Source organism: Odontomachus brunneus, unplaced genomic scaffold, assembly GCF_010583005.1.
Source record: "Odontomachus brunneus isolate Ranch 3 - 2012 unplaced genomic scaffold, Obru_v1 Obru_scaffold_108, whole genome shotgun sequence".
Lineage (NCBI taxonomy): Eukaryota > Metazoa > Arthropoda > Insecta > Hymenoptera > Formicidae > Odontomachus > Odontomachus brunneus.
Window position 1 is genome coordinate 270,636 of NW_022639558.1, and position 11,188 is coordinate 281,823.

The 11,188-nt window shown below is 41.3% G+C and overlaps 3 protein-coding genes across 8 annotated transcripts in view; 1 reads left to right on the plus strand and 2 right to left on the minus strand.

Annotated features, from left to right (window-relative positions):
• LOC116849151 (serine/threonine-protein phosphatase 2A 56 kDa regulatory subunit gamma isoform-like) overlaps nt 1-5,966 on the minus strand; it is a 25,456-nt gene extending 19,490 nt beyond the window's left edge. For 2 of the 4 annotated variants that reach the window (XM_032826036.1, XM_032826028.1), the window contains exons 1-2: nt 5,819-5,966; nt 4,867-4,932 (exon numbers count right to left, since the gene is read on the minus strand). In XM_032826036.1, the coding sequence (XP_032681927.1) occupies nt 4,867-4,932; nt 5,819-5,845 (93 nt within the window). In that variant the 5' untranslated portion in view covers nt 5,846-5,966. Of the gene's footprint in view, nt 1-497; nt 859-4,866; nt 4,933-5,205; nt 5,753-5,818 lie in introns of those variants that run through there. The other 2 variants (XM_032826029.1, XM_032826033.1) reach the window with 2 other exon arrangements.
• Nucleotides 5,967-7,475: 1,509 nt separating this feature from the next.
• LOC116849207 (dynein light chain 1, axonemal-like) lies at nt 7,476-8,810 on the plus strand. 3 transcript variants are annotated; one of them, XM_032826130.1, is made up of 4 exons: nt 7,499-7,821; nt 7,900-8,048; nt 8,154-8,552; nt 8,758-8,810. In XM_032826130.1, the coding sequence occupies exons 1-4, from the start codon at nt 7,819-7,821 to the stop codon at nt 8,771-8,773; spliced, it is 567 nt and encodes a 188-aa protein (XP_032682021.1). In that variant the 5' UTR covers nt 7,499-7,818; the 3' UTR covers nt 8,774-8,810. The 3 variants fall into 3 exon arrangements, with proteins under 3 accessions (XP_032682022.1, XP_032682021.1, XP_032682020.1); XM_032826131.1 differs by lacking the exon at nt 8,758-8,810 and having other exon boundaries at nt 7,476-7,512; nt 8,154-8,649; XM_032826129.1 differs by lacking the exon at nt 8,758-8,810 and having other exon boundaries at nt 8,154-8,649.
• Nucleotides 8,804-10,843, minus strand: LOC116849206 (zinc finger protein ZPR1). The gene is made up of 3 exons (XM_032826128.1): nt 10,623-10,843; nt 9,730-10,402; nt 8,804-9,524 (listed from the first exon to the last, which is right to left on the minus strand). The coding sequence occupies exons 1-3, from the start codon at nt 10,746-10,748 to the stop codon at nt 8,989-8,991; spliced, it is 1,335 nt and encodes a 444-aa protein (XP_032682019.1). The 5' UTR covers nt 10,749-10,843; the 3' UTR covers nt 8,804-8,988.
• Between the last annotated feature and the right edge of the window lie 345 nt (nt 10,844-11,188).

The window sequence follows — 11,188 nt, forward strand, 5'->3', positions numbered from 1 at the left end:
GAGAGAGAGAGAGAGAGAGAGAGAGAGAGAGAGAGAGAGAGAGAGAGAGAGAGAGAGAAGGATGCCGTTTTCCACCGCGTGGTTTCAGCGGGTGGACGAGATTTTTGCGTGACAGCCGACGGGATCGCTGCATGATCTCTCATTAACAGGCGTCGCACCGCGGCGAGCCACGACGAGCACGCGACGACGGCAGAGAGGCCCGCAGTTTCCCAAAAATAAATCGCGATGCGACGAAATTGACGTTGTTACGCGGCAAGAAAACATTCAGTTGGATTAACCGAATACCCGATGAGATATGAACGAGCCGGAATTCCGCTTGAAGTTGAATTCTTGTTCAACTTAAGCAAATCTCTGGTTAATCAGAAATCTTGTTAAACGGAATCCTGGTAACTCTTCAACTTGAATTCTGATTCGCTTATATTTCATCAGATATTTAGTTAATCCGACCGAATCTTTTCTTTCGTGTATTAACGTGAGATCATCATTATTATTATTACCAATTTCAGTTAATATCACACGCGCTGATAACTAAAGGCGTTGGCACGATCGCCGATGGAAACTACGCGGAGACATTATCGCGTCGAAGTGACAGTTTCACATGAATAAACACAGACATACACGCACACGCACTCGTTTAAGTTTCAGCGTTACAAGAAGCGTTCGCCACGCTAGTGAACGCGCAAGTCGCAAGTTGCATCACTTCGCGGGAAACGTACAGACGCGGAAAAGTGACTTCCACTTGGGCGCATCGCCGCGACTACTACCGCGATCCACGGAGTCATAATTTGTGCGCGACACTTATTTTAGAAATACGTTCTCTTGCACGCGCTGTCATGTGCCCCGGCTATCGTCAGGTATACACCAACACTGCCAAATGCGATAGCTAATCGCGCGGCGATGAGCGACCGCGATTACGTCATCTTTTCACGGCGTCGGCGTTAATAAATTTATCTCATATCGTCGCACGTAGTGCATGGAACCTGTGCACGGGCCTTAACACAGTGATGTAACGTTTTTTCGTACATCATCTTGTACACCGACGAATTAAAGTCCGACACGCGGTCCGTGATCACGTGGTGGATACGGCGTCAAGTGGTGGTATAAGTATTTACAAGGTGTCTGACATACAAAACTCTTATGTATGTATGTGTAGATTGGGTCAAACTGAAGAAAAAATTTCTTTACCATTTTGCAAACAAGTACATATAATTAGTACATTTAGAGTATTAGTATATTTTCTTTCAGCTTATATAGCCAAGAAGAAAAATGGTTTACAATTATACCTCTTAATTACATATATCAATCTATTCCTTATATTTTTACCTATCTAGTTACTAATATTCCTATTATCTCTCTTTCTAATTGATTTTACAGTATCATCTTTGTTACCTAAATACCTTTTTTAATTTCCTTTCACAATCTTAATTTTCACCATTAATTTTTACATTACCTGTACACTATATGTATACCTTTTCCTTATTTCTATCATGTCTAATTACACTTTCCTATTTCACTCAACGCGGGTACTGTCGTCCTCGTATACAATATTCCGAACACTGTTCCTCCTTTCAGCTGTACACACCTATCTATTTATCTTTCCCCTTCTTATCCGATCTCTTCACTACTCCTTTTATTTCCTTTTCCTTCTCCCATTTTCTTCCATATCTGGTTAATTTCATTACTCTCTATTTTATATTTCCTATAAAATAATTCCATGATTCTTTTGTCGTTTTTGTCACTTCCTATATGTCGCCTTTAAATTGGCTTTAATGATTGCACGCGATCGTGCGCTAATCTTTCTTAATTAATAACTAAAAATCTATGTGATTTGATAAAGGACTTTTTTGCTCGGTTTGATCTAATGTACAAGTACATAACAGCAAATGTCGCCATCACAGTTTATCTACAGTATCGCGCATGTGATTATTCATTAATCTTCCTTAATTAATAATTTAAAACTTTACATGGTTATTTGCGAAATAATAATGGAACTTTTCAGTTAGTTCAACCTCATTTATACGTACACACACACACGAACACACACACAAACACACACACACATACACGTTTTATATGTATCATCAGACATCCTGTATAATGATCGCGCATGCGACGAACGAGCACGTGTGTACGTGTGTGTGCATAAGTATAGCGCGTTTGACATTGGATCGACGCATATTTAGCACCATTCATGTCTTTCTGTAACGATCGCTTGGGAAAATAGAGGAAAAGAAATTGCGAGGAATTGCGCAGGTAATTCCGTCATTTTTTCATGCATTGGGAAAAGCCAATTTGTTGAATAATTTTAGCAAATATTGATTCCTTTGGAACAGCCGCATCGTGTAGCTATTATCTATTGACTATAATAAATATCATTGTACTTGCAAATATTATTACGTAATAAACGCCGAGAAAAGACGAAAAAATTGCAATGGAAACGAACGAGATCAAGCGACTCGCCCTAAATTGTCGGCATTGTGAGTAATATGAATTCACGTATGTTAATGGAGCGAATAAATATTTACGTAGCGTCACATTACCGTTACGTGCAAAATTAATGCGATATCGATTCGTTGTATCGGCGAGAGAAGCGCGCACGAGAGAGATGTGGAATTATCGCGCGATGAGCGACGGAATTTCACGTCAGAATGTTCGAAACGTCGAGCGCAGACAGATTATGCACAGCGATTTCTTACGTAATTCAATTTTCACGGGAAGGACGTCGCGAAAGTCCCGGCGCACAAATTTTTATCGCGATTCGCTCTCTCTCTCTTCCTCTCTCTCTCTCTCTCTCTCTCTCTCTCTCTCTCTCTCTCTCTCTCTCTCTCTCTCTCTCTCTCACGCGCGATAGTTCGACATCAGCGCATATAATCGTATCAGCGCATAATCGTATCAGCGCGAACGCCGAAGTAACGTATAATTTGCGAGGGGGAAAAAATTAGATCGTTACTTCGCGCAAAAAAAGAAGGAGAACGAGAAAAAAGAAAAACCTAAGTTCAAGAACATAATCTCACGGCGCCGGGAAGTGCACTTGATACTCGCTTCTTCGTTTCGCGCACAACGGACCCGACACACGTGAAAGTTTTACTATCGCGAAAGTATTCGCGAATGATAAGCAAATTTCCATTTGCAGATAGCACGCGAATCCACCGCGAAACAGGTGTTCTGGGACTCGTGTTTCGACCGACAGCAAAACGCTTCGTTGAGCGACTTTTGTCTCTCATGAGTCGTCACTCTAATTATGAGATACATAATAATGCGGAAATAATTGGGCGTTAACGAACGTACGTGACGCGTCGCGGAGAGGTCGTCCGCGAAAAAATCATCAGTGGGAAGATAGCCGAATAGCTTTGGCATTCGTCGTCTTTCCACCGTGAGGTTTATTTTTGTACACGAAATACGCATGGGTAGCCGTGCTTCTTGCAACATTATACGGCGTTCGTTACGAGCCCTTGATGTCACAGGTGCGCCATCTAGCTCGAAACTGTTTCAACCATGCGATAACTATCATTATCTGATTGCTCGGTGAATAACGAGCCTGTTCTGCGGCGTTAGATAGCTCATTCAGCGATATCAATTGTGTAAACGACTCGTTCCAAGCGTGGCTACTGGTAATAGCTCTCGCGAGGAAAATATTTATCGCCAAACAGTACACGGAACTACCTGAAAACGCGATAACGAGGTTCTCGCGACGCAGATAATAGTATTCGAAGATAAGTACACAGACAATGATTATTAAAAGAGTTTGGCTTATGGGTCATATCTGCTTATGGTAATATATCTGCAAATTAACTTACATAATCACTGGATTCCTTCATTTCATTTCAGATTTATGGGAACAAGCTTGAATAGATACATCTTGGAAGAGAGCGATTCCTTAATCTTTTAAGAGATACAGAAACTTGTTTAATTAAAGCTAATAGAGGCCCTTCTCGTGTCAATTAAGCAAATGTCCATGTTATTTATGTGGATTCAATGTTCTAGACCATATAACACTAGATAAGAGTATGGAGGGAGATATACATCAAAGGATCACCAAGCGATAACAGCAAAAAGAACAATATAGCAAACTTGATAGGTTTAAGCATAAATAAGACATTACGTGTAAATTTATGATATACTGTCATCATGTAACTGTGACAAATTGTGCCCTTTTTAAAGAATGTTATTTATAATATAAATAAACTTTGTGCTATTAGTGTTGGTTATATAAATACTCCTTTGTGATCAATAAGCACAGCCATAAAACACTAACCGCTTGGCTGCTAATTACATAAACAGTACAATGTGCTGTAGTTCACAGGGACCAGTGAACATTGTAGTCATGTGAAGAACAAAATGTGCCATTGCTATCCACTTCAGCAAGCAATACGTGGTGTCACACACACCAGCCTTGGCGGTAGAAACAACATAGACTTTTCGATCAACACGAGCCTGCTCTAGAAAAATGCCAAAATTTTGGATAAATTAAAGGAGAAATTGTTACAAAATACATTACACGCACATATGGATAAGTGTATCCATAAGTACGCATACCAGACAAGGTGGACGTATCAAGGGCTCGTGGAAAACCGGCTAAAAATTCACAAAGCACGCAAGATGTCGGTATGTCGGCCATGCGGCCGACCTGTCACCAAAAAACTCATTGGGGACGCTCCCTGAAAGAAGTGCAAAAGGTAGCGACGTGTGCATAACGTGACACGATGCAAACGTGAACGTCACGCACGCCTACATTTGATCATTCGCGATGACAGAAGTCGTGATGTGTACGGTAACATAGGAAGAGAGAGAGAGAGAGAGAGAAAGAGAGGAACGAGGGGATACTGTAAGAGGCGGAACAGAGAGAGAGGATGAATATAACCTTACCTCATCACCGGTCTCGACGTCTTTGCTGCCGTTCTTCGCCTTGTCCTTGCTGCCCTTCGTCGTCTCCTGGAACATAGTGAGCGTGGTGAATGCCGCAGGCAGGCTGCAACGAGGCTGCGACGAGTGGGACGACTCGTTGCAACGGATGGCGTTTGCTGACTCGCGCTCTCGCACTCTCGCACACTCGCGACGTGTGAAAATGCACGGAGCCAAGACAAGACGTGTGTGAGTGAGTGAGTGAGTGAGTGAGAGAGAAAGAAGGTAGCGTCGTCGTCGGGAATAGAAAGCACGAGAGAGACGCGAGGGAAGAAACGCACGACGGAGAGAAGTGTTTTATACCATTGCACTTGTTCCGGGCGCGCGGCCGAGTGAGCAACGGCGCGCGTCGTCGTCGTAGTCGTCGTCGCGTCGCGTCGACGATGTGCGCGTCCGCAATGAAAGCGACGAGAACGGGGCCGAACACACGATCGCGCACCGCACGCACGATTAATTCCGCTCGGATGCGACGGACGGAGTGTAGAGAGCGAAGGCGAACGCGACGACGGTGGTGGCGGTCTCTTTCGCGTGCACGGAATCGGGATCGGGTCAAGAAACCGAGGTTCACGCTCTACACCCTCGGGTAGTTCACGAGAAGATCCGCCTGCTGGGGTTGTTCCCCGATTCCTCTCAGTAGAGTGCAAGTGCGACGCTCCTCTCGCACTCTCCCTTTCTCAACTTCTCTCTCTTTTTCTCCTCGCGTTTTCTATCCCTCCCCGAATTCGCCGTCTTGCTCGCGCACAATGGAGACACCGCTATTTCTCTCTCTCTTCGTCTGAGTCTTCCTCTCTGTCTCACATACACAACCACCACCACCGGGAAGACGTCGGGCGAACGTTCCGCGCGCGCAGGTAAATCATCGACGGCGACGAGGGGTAACGGCGACGGCGACGATGGACTACCGTGATGCACGTACCTTGTCCTTCTTTGGTCGATTTGGCATTTTATCGGCGGTATCGGGAACACACGGTCGAACCGAACTATACACGTTTCACGAGCGACTGATTTCGGCCAGTGCGCGTATCAGCGCATCTGACGGACGGCGGGCCAACGAATGGACGCGAGGCGCGCGTCCGCGACGGCTATTGGCCAGTTCCGGATTACGCCACGACGGATGCTTTGACGTTTGCGAACGTCGATCCTGCCGGCTGCGCAATTTTGCAATTTTTCTGCGCTTCGTCCGAAAAGCTATATAGAATACGATTTTAGAAATGAGAACAACAAGCGCAGAAGAACGCGTCTATAATTTTACATTATACATACATGCAATATTACATACATTCATATTGATGAGGTTAATTAATGCATGTGATACTGAAGTCCGATTGGACAATTTTTCTCTCAAGACAAAATGTTCGCACCTAAACGGAAAAACTTTTCCCTAGAATTCACGGAGGATCTAGCTAGCGATATGATTGGTTACGCGGTTACGCGTTACGCGAAAATACGTGCCATGGGACTTCACCCTAAGAGTGCGTTCTTTTATTCGCAACAGATACAACCCGATGCATCCGATGCATAATTTAATCGTTCTGTATATCCAGTTGCGCACATCAAGCTGCAGACTGCGTACATCTTGACCGTTCTTTAATTTAAGTTGCAAGCAGAATCATGCAACTGCTTGCAATTTTTAGCATCCTAATCCAAGCGGCTGCCGAAAAATTGTAGCCTAAGTTTCGAATGTGCAGGAACCTTAAGTACGAATACGGTTCTTTGGTGTGCAGAAAGTAGTGCGTTTCTCAGCAGCACACAATATTTATGATAAATATTTATTTCAAATTATTTCTTAAAAATATTATATAAATATAATATAAATATTTTATATACATGAAGGATATACATGAAGTGATATATATCACAACCAATCACGACTCGATTTTGTTTATAATTACGGATACGGATATGTTTACGGACCATTGGACTCGCACCTAAGGCTGCGTTCAGATTCCACACCCGCGTGTATTCTATTACTAGAAATGCTATAGCATATGTAACATATACTATAAGAATACTATAAGTTCCCTTTAAGGAACGTCTACATTGGAAGTAAGTAGTAAGAAGTAGGAAGCAAGAGTAACAAATTGACCAACCACAGTCGAATGTGAGATGAATAATCAACTATGATTGGTCAATTTCTTATTCTTACTTCCTACTTTTTACTGTTTACTTTCAATGTAGACGTTCCTTTAAGTGTCGGTCTACAACTTCGCTTTAAGTTTTAAACCTTAATGCAGAATTCACACCGCGTCCGATGTCCGACGTACGACGTTCGATATCCAATAAAAAAATAGCTTCCAATGGAGAATTGAATTCTATATTAGAAAGCTGTTTTTCTATTGGATATCGGACGTCGTACGTCGGATATCGGATGCGATGTGAATCCTGCATTATAGAATATATCTCTAAAGGCTGGTTTATGTGGCCGTAATCTGTTAACTTATGTCGGAACCGTAAAAAATTGACTAATCATAGTTGAATTATGGAAGAATAATCGACTGCGATTGGTCAATTATTTAAGGTTTCTGCATAAATTAACGGATTACGGCCATCATAAACCGGCCTTAAGACTCAAGGCCAACTAGCCGTTGGTAGAACTTCCCTAGTATCGCGGTAAATCCATTCAATAACTTTTTTATTCTAAACTAGTTAAAAAATTTGGAAGTATAAAAACTTCAGGAACATCTTTGTGTAGTTTTCATTCAGTATGCGCGGCAAAATTTAAAAATATCAAACTTCATGCGTGACTACATTGAACATCGAGTCTTGCATCTTGTCGCCTATTTGATCAATTTTCTAATTGCTGAGATATGTATATAAATTATTTACAGCGAATTGTTAATGCAAGTTAATTTATCATTAAAGCAAGAACTTTCGTAATCATTTGATAAAACTTGACATTACTCGCACAAACTCTCTATGGTAAATTATATATCTTGAATATAATCTTAAATATATCTAAAATAATTCGCTATATAATGAGTAAAACAAAACATCTAGGCTAAAGCGACGACGTGCAGAGAGGCTATTCAAAGATGGGAGGAAAGAACGGGACTCGTGGCGAGTGAACAAAAAGAGATAATTTTATCATTTCAATGGCCTCCAATCGAGAAAATGGACAGCAGCTTGGCGACATTGACTAACGTCGAGTTCGTTATTCTATTAAGAATAATAATAAATTAATAATTAATTATAAAAACTTTATATGGGTGTCTATTAAAAATTAATAAGCAGTTTCATGAAAACACCCGCAGAAAACTGTCCTTGTCGACGAATATGATCGAGAAGATAAGCGGTATCAACACACTAAAGTATTTAAAGATCTTGTCGCTCAGCCGAAACAACATTAAAACGTTCTCAGGATTGGAGGCAATCGGAGACCACTTGGAAGAATTGTGGATATCTTACAACTTAATTGAGAAGATCAAAGGCGTCATTGCACTCAAAGCACTCAAAGTTCTGTACATGGGCAACAATCTAGTAAAAGACTGGGCGGAATTTAATCGTTTGCAGGAGATACCTAATCTCCAAGAGCTGTTATTCATCAACAATCCTATATGCGAAAATATGGACGTGGAATCCTGGCGTATGCAAGTTATAAGACGGTTACCCAGCCTGAAGAAACTCGACGCGATACCGATCGTGCACACCACGTACAATACATACATCAGATATTTCATCGAATCACACTTCTAAAATTCTTACATAAAGAGTGGTCACACAGAAGTGTATAAAGTTTTATGACCTATATACTGAATCGCTAAAAGCATCTCTAAAAATAGCTTCTGATTACCTTCTATAAGCCACTTTGCTTTTAACGATAAAAGAGAATTCATAATATGAGTCTATTTATTTTAGGGACGCAGGCGAGTGAAAGGTAGCGCACCCCCGAGCGTGACACAGATTCCGTGAAAATAATATAAAATTTGTATTTTTACATGATAAAGTTTTCAACAATAAAACCTATTTTACATCAACGACGACAGTCTAATATGTTGAAAACGTTTTGTCGTCTATAACCATCACCGTCTCTTTGTACTTTAACAATAGTACTTCTAACATTCGTCTCTTTCAGTAGAATAATTATCCCTAATAATTATCGACTTTCATGTCGTTGAGCCCAAGTTCTTCGTTCTGTTCGAAGCTTCTGTCGTATTTGGTGATCTTCAATCTATCGTCAGGTCCGTTATCGGAAAGGCTTTGCACGTAACTGTTGCCAGCCGGATCGTTCAAAATCAAGGTGATCTTTTTCTGGCCGTTTAGAACTTCTTCTAATTGCATGATAAACATCTCTATCCTCTTCACGGTTTCCGAATCGCTGGTGTCTCCAGTGAAAGCCGTGGATGTGGACAGCTGTTCCTTCATCGCTGCTATGATACCTTCGACGGTCGTGAAACGACCGCCCAAAGTCGCCGGGCCGACTTCCAGCTCGAGCTCGGGTATCTCCATGTCGCAAGTCTCAGACTTGAGCAAATCGCGGCCGAAGTCCTCCTTACCCGTGACTGTTACTTCGATTCTAACTCCTTGATCTTCGATCCCGCTGCCGCTTTTGACTTCGTTAGTTCTGTGACCACAATGCTCGCAAAGTGTGGCCATTATGACGGCCTCCTTGAAATGTGGTATGTCTAAATGTTCTATTAAGGAAAAATCTCAAATGAGAACAAGCATAACAATCTAGAATAGAATTCCTGTTGATATTCCTGCACAATTTCTAGTAGATTAGGAGTAAAATAAACAAAATTACTTAGATAGAGACCTAATAATGATATTTAATCAAATAATAATTTAAATCTATTGATAATTAAATTTGATTTTATACTTAAAGGATACTTGTCAGTTTCATGTTTGTTTCACAAGGACTGTTACAATCTGGGCAATTGGTGGGGAAAGTCATTACTTCGCCTTCAAATTGCTCTAGAGAATATTCTCCTTCCTGTATTGGCTTGAGCAAAGCATCCTCATTGTCAGAGAAAAATCCTAACATATGATTCTGCTCTTTTGTTCTCTTGAAATATGTTATGGTACATCCATTATCCTTGAGTGGTGCTTTTGGATTTTCCACATGACTATTTCCTGAGATATCTTGGAAGATGATGGTGAAAGGCTCGTCTAATATTTTTAGTGTATGTAATTTGCTAATAAATAGATCTATCGCGACTGCAGTATCCGGAAATTCTTCCCGGCGCCTCGGTTGATCCTGTTCTAATGCAGCAATGCTCCTATTTATTATGCCCTCCACTGTTGTAACTTCACCTTTTTGGGAACGTGCAGGAATTTCGAAATCCACATGGGGAATATAAATACTGGTGTAGTCAGACTTAACCACTTGACGATTTAAATCTTGTTGTGATGAGACACGCAGTGTTATTTTGATCCCCTTCTCCCCTATCTTGCCAGCATTTTGTATTTCGTTATTCTGATAACCACAGTGTTCACAATCGAAGGACATAAGCACCACATCCTTGTAATGTGGAATTTTGGTGAGCAACAGCTTGGTGATTCCCTGCAAACAAATAGACACAATTAGACTTCCAAGCAGATACAATTTTTACTTGAAATTTTTCTCATGTATGAATATTCTCATTTTTATTCAGAGTTAAATCCAAGTTTTTCAGTTAAATTATAAGTATCACAGAGAAGGGTTTCAAGTAATAACTATTAATGCAGGCATTAGAAATATTCATTAGAAAACTGTTTATTCATCATACATTATGTTCACTTACATTTTTGCCGCAATCCGTGCATAGGCTCTCGATCTCTGTAATTTCCGGCTCTAACTCGTTGGCAGATAACTCGCAGAAGATCGGTTTAGTAATATTATTTTCTACCTGTTTCCTTTCATGTGCCATTTCTCACTTTGAGGTTTTGTTGCGATACTTGCGATAATAGCGACAATTTTCTGCTGTGGCCGAGAAGCGCAACTGAGCTACGATTGATCGATATATTATCGATAGATCGAGGCTCAACTGAGTACGGTTCGATTCTCGGCTAAATAACCGTTACTTTAGTATCGAAGTCTGGAGGCCGATTGTGTATTTCGAAACGAAGTGAAAATTATAAAAGTGAGCAAATTCACTAGGCACATTGTGGTGGGGCAGAATTCCTAGAGCTGCGTTCGGAAACGTCACTCGAGTACTCTTCCTCTCTTTTTATCTCACTCTTGTATCTCGCTCATTCCAACGTAACGGGTATACTTGGGTGACGTTTTTGAACGCAGCCTAGGGAAGCCTGGAGCCAAAATTGAGAAGAAGAAGAAGAAATATCGAAGCCTCCACTTTGAATGCAGACT